Here is an 18,186-nt window from a genome sequence, read left to right as displayed (position 1 = left end):
CAGAAACTTTAAATGCTTCTCTTCGTTTTTTTTCTGATTGCGAGCGAATTGAGGTTCAAATCGACTTGGGAAAAATTACAGGATGTGTAGAACATGTGTCATTTCGGCGCAAACTTCTGATATGGTCCGTAAAAATTCGAGACTTTCATAAAAAAAATTAAGAAGTCACCGGATTTTCGTAGCGCACCATCATTGTTTGTGTGCAAAAATTTGGGAATTATTTAAAACAAAACCATTAAATATATTTACTTCCAGCTTTGTGACTTTATTTGTCAATCTTTAGAGAATATGCAGAAAAAAAAATTGTATGCAAAAATAGTGGTTATATCCGGAGTTATAGTGCTTCAAATAGAGTTTTAATTTTTTTTAGTTTTTTTTAATTAATTTTTTTTAAATATTACCTAAATATGTACAAATATAGGCATAAAGTTTTCAATTAATATAATTTCAGGCTTTCTCGTAAATATACTCCCGAATATCTCCTTTTCAGGCCGTCAAAGTAGGGAGACCCCTTAAATTTATCCTCCTAAATTATTCCCCAATCTGAGCAGTGTAAAAGACCAAATGTGCCGTCAAGTTCCTGCCAAAGGAGGAGTGTACAAAGTGCATAATTGCTAATCGCCATATCAGAACACGGTGTTCAATGAAACGCTAATTATCCTACGATTCGTTTACACTCGTGCGCTGGCATTCGAGCCAGATTCTCTTTGGAACACGCTCGTCTAGATCCCAGCGGCGCGATTAATTGCATCACGCGCAGCTAATCGATCGAGCTTCCTTTGGTACCGATGTCCGGACGATCCTCGAAATGTAAATTTAATTACGCGTCGAATTTCCCTATCCCGACATCTTTGCGCGTCGACGCGCCCCACGAAATGACGTTGAAGTTTAATTTACAGCCCCTTGGAGCACACCGCGCAGATAGCGATCGCTGCTTTTATCCAACCTCGCGATCCCACGTGGAAATGCCCGCTCCCGTCCTAATTGTCACTTCCTCCGCGGAGAAAATGTGGAAATCGCGGTGAATAAGAGTTTCGAGTTGAACGACAAGCGGTCAACGACGCTGCCCGCTATCGGGAACATCCTTTGCGAAGCCGTGTTGATAGTGATACCGCGGAGAAGAGAATGGAGGGAAGGTCGAGAAGTGGCACGCTGAAGCGAAACGGTGGTTCTCTTTGCGCCGGGAACATTGCTTTCGATATTACCTATTATGCTTTGCATCTTCAAAAGAATACCACGAAATAAATATTCCGGGTGCAAGCCTTGCCTACTATCTTCTGTATCATTCTCACCAGGGCCGGATTAAAGCATTCAGAGGCCCTGAGCGCTTAAAAGATTTTCAGGCCCCCTTATACAGGGTGATCGCTTCAACGCGATGCACGATTTCTTACGCAATTTTCGATAATTCGACTAAAAAGTGTTTCCAACAAAAGTTTAAAGATTTGAAAATTCAGAAAATTTCTATGCTTCCCCCTTTCTTGCGACGCCCTAAGCACGTGCTTATTTTGCTCATTGGTTAATCCAGCACCGACTCTTACCCACTGTTCCTCTGCGTTCAATTCTAATTTTCTAATTAATTGACACGATGTAAATTACTACACGTCCTACGGAAAAGATGCGTAACAAGAGGCACGGGCGTTAATTCGACGCAAGGTCTCCTGTCTCCCGACGTGTAGAGTTTCGACGTTCTGCACCGTAATTCCTGTCCGTCCGGCGACGAGGAAATAAAAGCGAGCCTCGATCGCAGCCGGCCGCGTACACGAGCCGCGGTGTATCGAGGCAGAATGGGAGAATTATAAGGTCGTTAGCGGGGAGCATGTTAATTAGGGGGTGCAAACGGTGAGACGACGCGATAATCGTAATCAATGCGCATAAACTAGGAGAGAACTGAGCAGAGCCGCCGGCGATTGCCAGTTAATTGTGCTGTCCGACGGCGCGCGTGAGAAGATTCGTTTGAAAATTCAGCGCGCGTGACGGGGAATTCGAAATCTATCACAAAGTGAATAGATTCTGACAGACGGCCGATGGATAGGAGTTCCTGCAATTGTCCCGCGGCAGTTACGGCGACTATTCAATTACCCGTAATCAGAGTCAAAGTGAAAAGGAAAGTAAGCAACGGGGCGGAGAAAATAGGGGAAGGGCACAGTGGGGGACAAGCGTGGCTGCGTCGCGACGAGGGAGACCTGAGATATCTCTCGACGTGGATGGATAGAATAGTTTCACGGAACAAGCCTCTCGATTCAATCGATTGGGGGTTAGTATCAAGATGAAGAGCAGCGCGTTTGAAGCAGATCAAAGCGCGTATCGGCAAGCCCGCTGCGAGAGGGTCAGCGCGGACGACGTAGCGGCGCGAAGGCGCGGCGAGAAGCAGCTTCGTGCGGAGAGCGTAATCGAGATTTGTGTCACGAGTCTGTTTCCCATATACGGTAGGCATAAACGTCGTCTACCCTCGGTAATTGTGCCGGCGGAGTTACGCAACGCGTCGTTACGCCGTGTACGAATAATAGGTGCGAGCACAGTTCGGGGCCTTTTGTCGCGCCCGCCTCGCGGAGCGCGGCGACGGTGTTCTACATCGCGAGCTGCTAACGCAGGCAGACCGTTTCCCGCGGCGATCGCAGGCGCTTTTCAATTTGCTCCTCGAACACCGGGGCTGCAACCGCGAGATGCAGGCGTCGATGCGTCTCACGACACTCGTGACATTTAGCGAACGCGCCAGGCGCGAGATATTGCTGTATTGTTCTCTGTACCCGGGCTGATTATCGGGTGTCGCGATTAAATCGGTCCAGGTGAATATCTGCGGAGCTTTGGAAAGCTGTGGGAAGCTACGGGGGATATAGGGGGAGGATTCTGGACCTCGCGCGATCATCTCTTTCATTTAGATTGAAGTCGATAGCAGGGTTCGAAAGAGTTCTGGAACTAGGGTTCGCCGGTTTTTAAGAACCGACTTTTATTTGTGAATTTGTAAAATTCGAAAACCGGAAGGTAATATTTCTTTCAATAAAAATTCCAAAGGAACAGATATTTTCTTAAATGAAACATATAAGTTCTAACAGAATTTTTTTAAAAATAAGAGTCCCAGAACTTTTTCAAACCCTGCTATACAGAAAGATGACGGATTAGGTGAACGAATTTGCAGAGGGTTGGAGATTAATGGCACCGGTGTATCGCATTCAGGATCGAGGCAAATAGGAATGTCCGCGGGATCGAGCGTAGGGATCGCCGTGAACCGACCGGGTGATTCATAAAACGACTGAATACATTTATTCGCGCGTTGTAACGCAATGACTAATCAGTGCGCTGGTAGTCACTCCGCCCGCGTTCTGTCACGCGGATAGGTACACTTGAACTGTCGTTGCATTCATATGCGGTTTTACATGTGACGCGTGTCTGGCAAAACGAGCAGATGGAAATTCAATGAGAGGTAATCAAATCACTTTCCATTTTTTCAATGTACAATCATTCTCAATCATCTCTGGAAGCTTCTCTCTCTCTCTCTCTCTCTCTCTGAGCGATACAGAGCTACAACTTTCTTCTGCAAATATATCGTTCCTATTATCTGTTCGCGATAGAACGTATCGTATGCTCGTGGACCAAAGCTTCCTTGGCTTACAAGGTGTTTACAAGGCGCCGATAGCGTACGCGTGATTTATCGAATCGTGCGGCGCGCGCGTATATGCGTGCAGCTCGTAACCAATGCACTGCCGGAGATAGTGCAGCTGCACCTGGTTATCGTCGCGACGAGAAAGCGGCACCGTTTGGAATCGATACGCAGCGATACTGTTCGCTGATGCTCCCGCTCCGACATCCCATATCTAAGTGCGCAGAGCACCTCGCGCTAGGAAGACTACGATGCAGATGCCGCGCGAGCTGCACTAACGAATGCACTTTTCCATAGGGCAAAACTATGCGATACGTCCCACTTTTAAAGAAAGATTTATAAAACCAATATTTTTTAATAATTCTTTAAACTTTTTGTGTAAACACATTAAGTGTTCATTACTCTACATAACTACGCCAGAATTGTGAAGAAAACGTAACAGGAAATAACCGCGAATAATCATTCTCCTGAACCTTACGTGGGGCGTTTTGTAACACAGTCGTCAGGTAAAACGCCCCACCTATGTGACAAAACGTCTCGACATAAATAATTACTTTTTATTATTTTTAACAAAACGTTATAGAATATATATTATAAAAGATATTATTAACAAAATTAGAACAATATGGAATAAAATTTTCAAAAATTGAACAATATTGAATATCATTTTCAAAAATATTCCTTTTTTTTTCAAGAATCCATTTCCTTTTCTTTTCTTTTTAGACTTTCCTGTTTGTAGGTGCCTTCATAGCGTCCTTGAAGGTGTACATATTATAAACTCAGCTATTTTCATTAACTCCCGTTGTTTTACTTTTACCTTCTCCATCGCTTCATTAAGATCATTTTCAGATCATGATGCCCGTAATGTGAGAGATAGAAAAAAAGTTTCAAGACAAAAGTTACTTCTTTTAATTAAATCTAGCATTTGGTAAAAAAAAATTATTTAACAGCTCCCGAGTTATCAGACAAAATTGGAAAATAACCAGATTTTCAAAGAACCCACACATTTTTCAATATTGCAATTGTTTCTCGAGATTCCTACAACGGTCTACGTAAGAATCGAGTTTCACTTAAGACGATTCCCAGCTAATAAATTTGTCGCAAGGGCAACAAGATATTTGGTGTTTAATGAAAGGCAATAAAAGGAGTCCCGGGAATCGATTGCAAAATCGTGTAATTATAGGCGCGCGTAACAGAAACAGGTATCGTTGGCTGCGCGGAGAGCGACCGCAAGGTCTCCTTTTTCCAATCACGTCTTCCAGCGGAGAAATTTTCCGCGACTGGTTTTATTGGATTCCGTTACTGCGGTTAAGTCGCGCGAACGGCTTCGGAACTCGCAGCGTCGTCCTGACCGACGGGAACGAAACCTTACTTCGGCCGCATTACTCGAATTCCAGCGAAGGCCGAAACGAGATTCTTGCCTTTTTCCCGCTGATCCGCGCCGCGGGGACACGAATCGATTCGCGAATTAAAACGTCCAACGCCAAGAGGAACAGTCGCCTAAAACGGGACCTGCGCGATCGAAATCCAAAGTAGCGATCGTTCGAGCGATTCAGGTTAAAGGAGGTGTCTTTGAGCCGGTCGAAAATGAATTCTGTTGGAGTTCAACGATTCTCACCGTAAGGGTATTTAGTCTTAAGGGGCTGCGTTTCCCCAAACTAGGAAAAAAGGGGTAGGGCGAAGGGTCTTGGCCGAAACGTAAAGTGACGACCGTAGTCACTCTAAGAAATGTAACCACGCCTTGCATATGGTGTTCTGACTCGTCAATTTAAGTTCTTATTTCTTGTAAACCTTTATACTTTATAAAATAACACTAGTACGTGGATACACTGTGCATTGTTCATATAATAAACCATAGTTGTGTTTATAGTGTGACATTAATTTTCTACCTCTGTGGAGTAATTTCCAACAAATTCTTTGCAGTCCAATGGCCAGGATAAATCGACCTTAACGTTTCGAATGGTCTACAGAGAATGGCCACTGCCCGCTCCGTACAGCATCCTCGTTAAAAGCGTAACGTGCAATCCGCCGCGTGGAGCGCAGACGGAGAGTGTAACGCGCGTGACAGAGGGTTGTAAAATTACACAGGACCGACGGAGAGCCCCATCGCTCGGCTCTGTATGGTGGGGTTCGTAGGTGCATTGTGGGACAAGGTCGGTTCACCGTGGCTGAGCTCTGTCGGGTCACGCTACGCTGGCCACCCCTTTTACTACTAGCTGTTAAATTGCTCCAAGTTAAAACTGCATCGCGACAGACGGGCCCTGATGCTTCCGGCCCTTTTTCCCCGGCCGAGCGGTTCTCACGTGAACCACTTGACTTCGCGAACGGCTTTCCTTCCCCCTTGGGACATTTCTTGCTGTCCGGCTAAGAGCGAGGAGGAGAAGGCTTCGAGAAATCACCGTTACATTCGAATCGCCCGTTCCTAGCAACAGTTAACGTGAACGGAGGTGTAATACAGCTCTTCTAGCGTTACATCAGGTTTTTCGGACGATCGGTTTGATGACGAGTCAAGGAACCTTGAGAAGGCCTTGGTGCCGAACGCTTCACGCCCGATAGAATATGATAGCGACGATATCGGTAGAAGTGTCTGTCTCCCTTATCACTTTACTTTATTCCGAGCGACGATCAACCTGCGTGAGCGCATTCAGAAATTTCGATTTTTTCGTTACTTCGGGACTTTAAAGAATGAATATTCTATTCTAGGCAAGGTGAATGTCCCAATTTCTGCTCATGCCCCCGTTTCTGATCATTTCGTATTTTTCTTATTATCATATGCGTTACGTTTGCACTATAGTTGCAACAAAATAATTCTAAGCTATTTTTCATGAGCAGAAATACGGACATTTACAGGATTATACATTTAATTTATAAATTACTAATAGTTAAACATCTTGAAATACCTTTCTTAAATAGATTTTGAATTGGTTGATTTATTATTAAAGAATTAATCAATTACTCTGCAAACTTTGATCGCGAACAAATTTTTTACACCCTCTTCGTGACGAGTTACCTCTTAAATCAGCCGAAATTGGGACATTCACCTTACCCCGAGTCGTTGAATTTGTGGAAGAGCTTGGAACGAAAGAGACCAGCTTGAATCACTTTCCCGCGAAAACCGCGCGAAATCGCACAGAAAAGGCTCGCGTAAACGTGTAACGACCACCATTTTACGCTTCTCAGGTTTCCCCGCTTTGCACTTTGTTCTCGGCCCCCCAGCCGTGTCTTATTACGCTAATCGTGACATTTTTGCCCGAGCCGCTGTCCACAGAAGTGTCTGCTAAAGGCGAGAAACGAGAGGAGGTAGGACAGAAAAATCGAGAAGGGATTCAACGACCCGGGCAACTTGAAATTTCGTTCTCACGAGTGGAGACGTCGGGGGTGCAGCTGGAGAAACTGGTGGGGGGGAACGGTACACGCGTAATGATTCGCGATTAGCGAAACGATTAGGAGCGTTTGAGGTGAACCGCACGCGTTACGCAGCCGGCCGCGTTGCGAGGCACTTCTAAATAGAGAAGAACGAGGCGAGGGGAAGTGACTCATTCGTGGTGAACCGATGACGATCCGCTGGGGGATGACATCATTCGCGGGATTTATTAAAATTTCACGGAGACGCGATGATAGACCGTCTGTGGACGTGGAAATGAAACGGAAGCTGGAGAAGGGGAGGAACTTCTTAATTAGATGCGACGATGTGACGTTCGAAATACATACACCAGAATATTATTGCTATATGTGGGCTCCGCTATTTTATCTTTAAATTGTTGTTTCGATTATTTACTACTGCAATTTCTTTCCTACTCATTCCTGCGAACTATCCACTTTATAGAGTAGCTGCAACTTTATCTGCAACTGCACTTGCATCCTATTTTCCCTAAAACGGGAATGCGGATCGCCCGATTGCGTACTGCTCTCGAGGCTGTTCGTGCAACTGCGCAGAAGAGGAACGAAGGAGGCGAACCAGCCGAACACGTGTTACCTTTAAACATAGGCCAAAGTATGCTTAATTCAGCGCACGTCCCTCGACGCACAACCCGGAACAAGCGTTCGAGCACGTTCACGAACAACAGTACATCCCTGACGGTGAACCGTTTTCGCTTAATTCGAATTGTTTTCGCGGGTCAACGACGTGGGAAAACGGCATCTGGGCGGAAAAAAAGAACGATTCGCTTCATTTGCTGTCCGCGGGTCGTCGAGTAAGCTCTGCAAGAAGCAGAATTAACTGGAAATTAAACCACGAGGAGCACGACGATTGGGAAAGTCCAGATGAAGAATTCTACACCAGGTATATCTACTATCAATTCTGCAGCTCACGATCAGAGCTACTATACCATTTCGAGCTTAAATTTCTACGAAAATGAATCTCTTCCTCACTCCGGACTTGTTTCTTTAAGAATCACCCCTTTCCAAGTCGAACCACCAATTGATCTTCACCCTGTGCTTTACTTGCACAGTTTTCGTCGGTCCTCAAGTGGCAGCGACGCTGACGAAGCAGGTCAATCTATCGCGCGACGTGCACCGCCTCGTTGCTCATACATACGGGCTTATAAAAATTAAATGAACGATGGACAGACGCGAGAGAAAGGGGGAGGATAAAGAGGCAAGGGAAATGAAGGCGAGGGGCGGAAGGAGCAGGCAGGGGAAGCTACCAGACGAATGAATGAATCTCACGACTCACACGTGTTCTGTTTTGCTTATTCGGCCCATCGTCTGATTCGACACGCGTTCCCGGCACATGCACTGGCATCGTCGAGTACGAGGCACATTTGGCTGTTGCACGCCTGGTTTCGCGTACCGCTGTCGCGTGGTCCCGGAATTGTATGAATATGAATTGTTCGAAATGGTTGAATAAAGGAAGCGTTGATTTTCATTCGTTGCTCTGGTCGATTATTCGGTACCTTCCCCAATTGGAAGCGTTGGAAACTACTTGAACCGACTGGCACCAGTTTTGCGAAGAGGATCTGCGTGAGTTTAAACGCTCCCTTCTTCTGCCCGCGATTCGAGTGGATCGCCGGTGGCTACGCAGCGAATTATGCGGCAGGAAAGACTGCTTCGAGCGGAGTAACGCAGATTCGGAACGCGGCGGAGAGATTTCGTCATCGCAGATGCTCGGTCTGAATAGTTTGCGAGTCACCGGTTCGCTTTACGGTAAAACGCTGCGTACCGATAGCTTCCTTTGCGCGAGCAACGCGACGCGTCGGTTATTCTCGATGGTGAATTAAGTTGTCGGCAAACGGGGGAACGGCTCTCCGTGCTCGAACGTGTAATGGGGGATAAAAGGGACTTGGCTGCATTCTAGGGTAGGTACTTAGGAAATCGCGATGCTAGTGGTGTGGGGAAGTCATCACGAAGAAGCGTTAGATCTCGCACGCTCCTTCCTCGGCCTTCTCCTTGTACGAGTACTCGTTCATGTACGTCAGGGACTCCGAAATTGAGCAGAGCTTGAAATCAATTTCAATGAATCGTCTGACGAGCGATCAAGTCGAGGGACGCGAATTGGAAATAGAATACCTACAAGAGAAGTGTACTTACAGTTTGAGTAGGCGTGCGTCGATTAAATGTAAAGGAGACAGAAATTTTGCCATGCCGTTATAAACAGCGTTTAGAGAATTGTCGCGTGACAAGGATGCTAATAACTTCGCCTAATAACGTCCCCGTAATAATTATCCTTTAATATTACGTGCACTTTTGGCGCGGCAAAAACGGCGAAGCTGATAACCACTCGCCGGATAGTCTCGTGTATCGCGTATAATGATCCCTCGTTAATCAGCAGATAAGATAAGATCTGCGGAGCGGTTCTCATTAATATTCTATCGGGCAGCGGGTCGTTATTAGAACACGTTACCTTTCGCGGCCACTCGAGGGCCCTAATTATCCCCGCATGTGCAGCGAATTAGCGACGGAGGCAAAGGGAACGTTGTGCGCCCGACATCTGAAGCTACTTAACGCTAAATCACGGCAACTGTTGCGTTATACAATCTTGCGACCAGAAATTCATATCTATCCTCGAGGCTACCTTGCGCAGATAGTTAAAGCTGTCTGATTATATTCCGTGAATAGGGAAACTACGCGAGGGTTTAGAAATCTTTAGAATGAATAGCCACAGTCAGGGGCGGATTTGAAGATTTGGCGCACCCTAGGTTAACAACCGTCTGCCGCCCTTTCCGCGAAATATCATCAAATATTATAATTTAAAACACGTATCAGTCGTTGCTAATTCGCTACATGAAAAGGGAATTGTTTTTAAAGATGTCTCAAACCGCGATGTTTAAATTCCAATTCTTTTCGCTCAAAATGTGTTGCTTCCCAAATTTGCCGCTACCTAAAATTTGATGCGCCCCAAAAATTTAACGTTCCTCAAAATTTACCGCTTCTAAAAGTTTGATGCTCCCAAAAATTTAACGCTCTGCAAAATTTGCGGCTCCCCCTAAAAATTTCCACTTCTAAAATTTAACGCTCCCCAAAATTTTGTCGCTCTCCCGAAAATTTGCCACTCCCCAAAATTTATCGCTTCCTAAAAATTTACCACTCCCCAAAATTTACTTCTCTTCAAAATTTGCAACTCCTCAAAATTTGATGCTCCCAAAAATTTGATGCTCCCAAAAATTTGATGCTGCCGAAAATTTATCGCTTCCCCAAATGTATCGCTCCCCCAAATTTATCGCTTCCTAAAATTTGTCGCTCCCCAAAATTGATCACTTCCGAAAATTGGTCGCTTCCCAAAATTTTCCGCCCTAGGTAGCAGAGCAGCCTATTTAGCCTGTACCCAAATCCGCGGCTGGCCACAGTCGTATCGAAACGGGAGCAATTTTTCCAACTCGAATAAGAGTTAACGTTATCACGGTAAATGGGGCAAGAGGGGACGAGATCGCATCATTGCTGCGAGGCAGATACTTTGTTTCGACAGTGCGGTACTTTCGGATCCTTTCACCTGAATCCTTATTGGAAACGTGACCGTTGGCTCGAGCTACCGTGGACCACGACAAGGACGCGGCCGTCTAAAAGGAGCCACGCTAAAAAGAGGATCTCCGTTGGAAAGGAACGACAGCCATATATTATCCTGACCGCAGGACCGCTCGCTTTCGCTGCGTCGACACGCCCGGCATGCGTTTAACTACCAAAAGATTCGCAATACCGGCTCGGAACAGCCGCGGCGACTCTCGCAAGGAATCGAGACTCTTGGCGGCTGGCAGAACGCCTCCAAACGCGCGTCTTGTCTCTTCGACTCGCGCGTTATTCAGTGTTACATTCCTGCGACGCGTTAGACAGCGAATAGACGGCGTTGATGCTTTCATTTCTAATAGGACACGCTTAGCGACGCGTAAGGTCCAGATTGAGTTTCAGTGGAGTTCTAACGAAAGGCTAGAGCTGCTAAAGCGGAGTTTAGAGCGTGTGTTTCAACTGTGCCCGATTTCATTTCGATTTTAATGCAAATGTGGGGGAGGGAGGGCGAGAAGGGAAAATTGTGTTACTTACGCCTCGCAGTATGGCTGCTTGTTGAAACCCTTGTACGTCCGCATGTTCAGGATCATTCCGCAACCTTGGCACTTGAAGCACTGTTTGTGCCATGTCTGAAACAATCAAGGTGCGAAATTAATTACTTCGAGAATCACTGTGCTTGACTAGATATCTGCAAGGTAGAAGTTCCCCCCGAAATGAGTCAACTAGACGGACTTGGCGAAGTTTTGGCCAATTGAGTAAATTCTACCCAGAGATCCCTACATTCACTAGTGGAAAGATTCGCCAAACTTCGCCCTGGTTACACAAAAGGATCTAACACGAACGACCTTTGCCATCCAGTTGCTGATCGTTAGCATCTAGTCGTGCATCTCAAAGTCTTCCAGCGCTGCATATCGTATCGAGAGTTCATCGCGTGGCAATGACGACGCACTCTGACCCACCTTATACGAGTTAAGAGAAGTACAGTCGTTTGATGACTCTTTGATAAGATAGCCGAGTGGTCAGTGGGTGAAAAGCGTGGCTCCCGTTTCTTTCTAATCCTCAGGGTCGTCGAACGTCCAAGCCCAACCGCGAGGAGCTTGCCTAGGGCCTTGGAGGCTTTCACCATCCTCTGTGCTTCGCAGTCGCGCCGATTAGGAGTCCAATTAATTTTGCTGCACGGAGCGACCGATACGTCGACGCGCGTTACATCGTCGAGCAGCCCAGGGATAACAGAAGGCCGTTTGCACGCCGATAAATGGCAAGGCTGCTGCGAGACGTCGAATAAGGTCGCGGATCTTAAGCAGAACGCCTGGCGAAGGCCTCCTCCCCGGCACCCGGAAAGAGAGAAATGAGTCATGACCATTGTGAGTCAACCGCGATCGCGGTCAACAAAGGGTTATAATTATTCGCAGCGCCTCGTCTCGCGAGTTGTTTGTCTCGCGGGGACACGACCGTCGTCGTCTCTTATCGCGCAATTTTCCGGCGAAACTGCGCTCCCCCGCGTGCTACGCAACGAATTACGCTTCGCTCTAACGCGGGGCGGCCCCACTTTCTTCGAGCAGCTTTCAGATAACCGACCGAGCGATCCTTTCCACTCCAGACGACTCTTGGGAAACTTCGGCCGGGGACTTTGCAATTATCCCGAAAAGAAACAACCCGGTCGTTCACACGGTGGGACTGGTTCGCTCCCAGAGGCGACGCAATTGCAGAAGCCGGCGAATAGCGGCCGGAAACTGAGAGGCGGGGCCGCGATCGGCGTTAACGATCGTCTCGAAAAGCCGGAGTTAGCTAACGGTCGCTACGCGGTTACGGTGATTAACGGGGAAGCGATCGCGATCGTTAATCAACTGCGCGGTTAATTAGACCGAGCAGCGGTGTTTGAGAAGCCGTGGAAGGGTAAAGGATAATCGAGTGGGTCAGTGGTTGCATCGCTGCATTGGCACAGAGAGAGAGAGAGATATCCTTGGCGATTTCGTGAATAGAAGAAAAAGGACTGCGCACTACTGTACCACTTCGAGCATTGCCAAGAGCATTCGCAGCCGCGGCACGTCTCGATTTCTAGACGATGCAGGTCGTCAGTGTCAATCCGTGAGTCGGGACTTGGGACGGCCGGAATGCAACGCAGAGCGAATGCAACGGTACCTTATTTGTATCGTGCTGGCAATGCTGATCGCGCCGCGAACAGCTCACGTCGTTCCCTTCGATCCACGTGTCCACGCCGTCGGGCCGAGGCACGTGGACCTCGTCGCTTCAATTTACTTGCAATTAGTTAGCCGCGATTAGCGGTAATTACCGTGGTCCCACTTTCGAATGATCTCGAGGAACAGTTAGTCGCCGGGGGAAAAATAGTGCGTTCGATTCGAGGTCGGCTTGCAATTATACGTGTCTCCATCAGAGAGACGTTTCTTCTCGCAGTGCAATTTGTTCGGTAGCATCGCCACGCGTTTCACTCTTCGCGGGCGCTTAAGGGCACTCGCAAGGGAACACCGCGAACCCGGACTCACCGATTGGAACCCAACTTTGTGAGCTCGAAAGTTGTCGCTCCCCAAGATTTGCTGCTCCCCAAAATTTGCCGCCCTCGCCTACTTAGCCCATACACAATCCCACCGCTCTATCTATCAAATTATCGAACAGGTCCCTGGATCTTTCATCTACCAAAGTTGTAGGCTAAAGGACCCAATTACTGACACCTAATCAATTACAGTGACCTTAAGCTATTTTACTTAAAATAACGAATAAATAAACTGCAGTATACAATCTGTAGTATAGATTATAGGTTGAATTACATAATTCTTTTTGTTGGAATGTGTACAACGATGGACTGTTCCTGGAGTTGAAGTGTCAGGGACTTTGGGGACCCGGTGACTTGTGAGTTTTCCTTTCAGTCGCTACAGGAGACCCAAAAGAGGGGAAAACGGTGTTCTCGACCCCTGCGCTTCTCAGTCCGAGAAAACCCTCCAAACGGTTAACTTGCATCGCGCTAAAGACTATTCTTTTTATTACTTTTAGTTTAAGTATTACGCAGTTCTTATTATTATTATACTGACGATCGACTGTGTAACTTTTATTTTCTTAAATAAATAAACATTATATTCTAACACTTTTTGTGCATGACTTTTTACAACGTTTATTTATTCGTTATTTTAAGTAAGGCAGCTTAAGGTGACAGTAATTGGTTAGGTGTCAGTAATTGGGTCCTTTACCCTACCTCGACGTATCTCGACGGCCCTACTTCGTATGCATCCCTCGCTGCTCGTACGCAACGTTTGATATTTAACGAGCTGCAAAGGTCAGCGAGGATCATTTGGCTGTCATTGTTGCGGACGAGGCCCGCTTAATCCGACAGCAATTTACCGGCGCAGCCGTGCTTTCACTTTCAACGACAGCGCCGATGCGCACCCGCGGTACAATTCCTCGCGCGCTTTTACCAGCTGATCTAATTTTCGCACGCCGGGCACTTTCTTCGCCGGCTGCAACGAGGGAAACGTCCGCCTCCTTGCAGAGGCCGCGGCTGTTATTTAACGGGCGTAATTACGCGAGCAATTGTTACTGCAACGACCTCTCGTTCCGCGAGCGCTACGTGCGAGAGCCAATCTCGAGGAAAGCGTTCGTGACTCTACCGTCGAACGAAAGTCACTCTGTTCCTCGCGGTAACTGACTTCACGTGTAAACGGTTCACTCCATGCGCGGTACAGAACGGTTTCGACTATCTTAACGAAAGAAACGGGGCATCGTCGTAAAAGTTTCCGTTTAATTACGATTCGTTGCATCGCCACCTGCTTTAATCGCGACGCGAGTTGCAACGCAACGAGAATCGTATCTTCCCCCTCCCCCCCTCCCTCCCTCCCCCTAGTAAGAGGTGTCTAGCAGATGTTGCTCGCGTACGTAGAATAATTATTCGCGCTTTCGCAATAGCCAGTGGGAAAGAACCGGATGCCGTGTCGCATCGCTGGCATAACAGAAATTTCTACCCGGCTGTAACCGCGATCCGGGGGATCCCTGGAAAGTAAAAGGCTTTATTCTTTCCTAAATTCTCGCCGCGAATCTTCGCGCCGTTGCCTCAGACCTCTCGCCGCGTAATCAACCGGGGATAACGACGTCGGGTAAAATTTAAAGAGCCGCCCGGTTCCCAACCAGCCACGGACCGTGTAATAATTGTTTCCCGAGGGGGGGGGGGAGCGAATTGAAATCGACACGAAATCAAAATTACACGGGCGCGCGGGCTCCGGCGGCTTTAATTGCTTTAAATCGCGCAAGGTGGTCAAACGTGTCTTACGAGAATTAACGCGTCCGACTCGCTTAATTGACAGTTGTTGCCTGACTAATTAATGACCGCGCGACTTATCAATCGGGAGATTGTGCCGTCCGATTCTCGATACGAACCGTTGGGCGCGTAAGGATAAAAAGAGCTTCAGTTTGTAGAAACGTTTGGGACACCACGCTAGCCGGAAACGCTCGATTCCGCCGCAGAGAGAGAGAGAGAGAGAGAGAGAGAGAGAGAGAGAGAGAGCGTGCAAGTATTGGTTCGCGGCGCCGCCTGCATCGGCGGATCGGCGTATTTTTGAAACGATGTAGGCGCAACAGGTTGGCAACTACTCCCACCTGTTGCAATCGTATGCCCGGCCCACGCAACGTGGTAGTCTCAGCCTGGAATTCGATTACAATTTCACCGAACTCTGTTACTACTCCCCAGAACCTGCACAACAGAACGAACAATTTACTTTCGAGCATCCAGCGTTTCTCGTCACTAATTCATCGCGATATTTTTACACTCGTCGATTCCTTCAGCGAAGACGCATGGAAAATCGAACGCACTATTTGCAGTATCCCGAAATGCGTGAATCGACGAGGAACTTTCGAGGATTTTGGTATCAGAGACGGTTAACTAAATGGAAACAGTTTGTGTCCCCCCTTGTCACGTCTTAATTCAATAAACACGCGCGCTCAAACGAAAAAATGGGGATACGAACAATGCCGAGGGTGGTGAAAAAAACTCACAGAGCGGTCCCTCTTCATTAATGGGACGGGGATTAATTGCTGCACCAGCAGGATGCGTCTGGCGGGTATGCGGGCCGGGCGCAAGTTGAAACGAGACCACTATTCGAATCGAGGGTTTGCGTTCGGATGGCGAGTGATCGAACGCGTGCGGAAATGGGACGAGCATCGTGTGCGCAGCTTGATGCGCGGTGAAAGTCTCCGGAGCTGGATGAAAAACTGTGTGACGCGCGCGAGGACGAAGGAACAACCTAAGTGTGATGTAAAAACGGTGCGGTCAATGCGGACGAGGTTACTCTGCCGAATTCTACGTTTGTTGTAGCCAACTACTCATTGGGAAAATGAGGGGGGATCGTGCAACGCTAATTCTCTCTCGCGTATTCGCAATCCAATTCACATTCACTCTGGTGCCGCTCCAATACACGCGTGCGAAGTGTGTGATCACTAGGGAATTCAATCCCGGGATCCCGGATGTTTCTTTTTTTATTCTAAAACTCCCGGGATTTGATATATCAAGTCATAACTTATCCCGAGAATTTCCAGAATTTTTAAAAACGTTTAGTATTTTTATGAAGTAAAAAAATTTTATAAAGTAATTTAAAAATTCTGGAAATTCCCGGGATAAGTTATAACTTGATATATCAAATCCCGGGAATTTTAGAATAAAAAAACAGGAGGGATCCCGGGATTGAATTCCCTAATGATCACAGACTTTGCACGCGTGTGTTGGAGCGGCACCAGAGTGAATGTGAATTGGATTGCGAATATGCAAGAGAGAATATATCAAGTTATAACTTATCCCGAGAATTTCCAGAATTTTTAAAAACATTTTGTATCTTTATAAAGTAAAAAAGTTTTATAAAGTAATTTAAAAATTCTGGAAATTCTCGGGATAAGTTATAACTTGATATATCAAATCCCGGGAATTTTAGAATAAAAAAACAGGAGGGATCCCGGGATTGAATTCCCTAGTGATCACACACTTTGCACGCGTGTGTTGGAGCGGCACCAGAGTGAATGTGAATTGGATTGCGAATATGCAAGAGAGAATATATAAAGTTATAACTTATCCCAAGAATTTCCAGAATTTTTAAAAACGTAAATTACTTTACGAACAACTGAAAAATATAAAAATGAAATCTAAAAAGCAGCCGGGATCTCGGGATTGAATTCCCTAGTGATCACACACCCAATTCCACCGCGTCGTACTCCCGCGCATGTGCCCGCGAAATTCAAACGGCAGCCGCGAAGTTGAATTTGGAAAGAATTTCTCTGAATGCGAAACGCCTCGTGGCGCGGCGCGATGAAACTTTCCGCTTCGCGCGGTCCAAGCGGCGCGGGCTGTGCGCGTAATTAGAAATTTTTCTCGATTAAGCTTCGCCTCGCTTTAATTGTCCCTCGTGCGCTTTTAATTCGCCCGTTCGGCCCGTTGACCGCGTAACGTCCCGCGGCGCGGCGTTCCCTCCGCCTCTTTGCCTCGGGCCAAGTTCCTCCTCGCGGGGCGGCCGAGGCGGACGGAAACAGCAGACGCGCGAAGACCGGGCGAAAAAGACACGGATGCGCGAGCAAGAGAGAAAGGAGGCTTCTATACGCCATTCACAAGACCGCGTCGCAGAGGCAGCGAATATCGAGAACAGATACGCGCGGAGGCTTTGGAAAGATTCGCGACGGACTGGAATCTCACAGAGAATTAATTATTCAAGGGATACCCGATCCCAGTCACTCGGCTACCAATTAAATCTTCTGTATTCGGTGCTTAATTCGGAGATTAGCTATACACAGCACTGTATTTACGTCTTTGTACAGGTATGCTTCTTGCAAAATTCAAAGATGCATGGTAAAATACATCCCAGCCCGAGAATTCTAATTTTAATGAAACGAGGAACAATATTATACCTAAGAATTGTTCCGTGCTTTATACTTAGTCATGCTACCGAACTAAAAATAAAGTTACATTAAAGAAGCGCGATAACTAAGTTGATAAACGATAATCAGTATCAACGATAATCATTGAGGGTGAACTAATAGAAATGGGTGGACGCACGGGGCCCGCAGAGCAGGCGCCAAGAATACACTCCTTAGACGGAACTCTACAAAGAGAAGCGTGGGATGAATTTAGAAAACCAACGTGGCGATCTCATATCTGGATACATCCAAATTTAGGAAGACCTTCGTGGCCTACGATTCCTCTGCCGCCTGGCCAGCGAGAGTTCGTGTTCCAGCGGCGGTGGAGTGCCGCCCACGTGATTTCAGATTCGCTAACTCGAGCTGAGCGTTAACGGAATCGTAAATGGTGTGCATTTCTGTCCAGGGTCGCGGCTGGTAACGCTGACACGCTGGAACATGGCAACGTCCATGCGTGGCAGAGGTTCGCGAATCGTTGATCCGGTGATTAGTTACCGCGCCGATAGTAACCGAACTCGGCACGTGCGGTACTCTATGCCGCATATCGGTGCACGCTGCGCCCAGACATTACCGTCAAAACAGCCCCGTTAACGACGGTCTTTCGCTACGAGCCGGTCGAACGCTTTTAAAACGCGTCATCTTTATATTTAGAGGCACAATATCCGCTGGAAGCTCAAATATTTCAGTCCCGCACGCACACACGCGTTCCGCGGAAAGTCGGTCGCCCGTTGCGATTAATTTCCGGCCTG

General features: G+C 47.2%; 1 protein-coding gene across 2 annotated transcripts in view; it reads right to left on the bottom strand.

Moving 5' to 3' along the window:
- Positions 1 to 18,186, bottom strand: part of LOC143369475 (LIM and SH3 domain protein F42H10.3-like) — a 28,845-nt gene that overhangs the window by 9,441 nt on the left and 1,218 nt on the right. For both annotated transcript variants that reach the window (XM_076813494.1, XM_076813493.1), the window contains exon 2: positions 11,072 to 11,166. In XM_076813494.1, coding sequence (XP_076669609.1) covers positions 11,072 to 11,166 — 95 coding nt within the window. The remainder of the gene's footprint in view (positions 1 to 11,071; positions 11,167 to 18,186) is intronic.

Source organism: Andrena cerasifolii, chromosome 5, assembly GCF_050908995.1.
Source record: "Andrena cerasifolii isolate SP2316 chromosome 5, iyAndCera1_principal, whole genome shotgun sequence".
NCBI lineage: Eukaryota > Metazoa > Arthropoda > Insecta > Hymenoptera > Andrenidae > Andrena > Andrena cerasifolii.
Note: the sequence above shows the minus strand (reverse complement) of the source record. Positions and strands in the feature narration are given on the sequence as shown.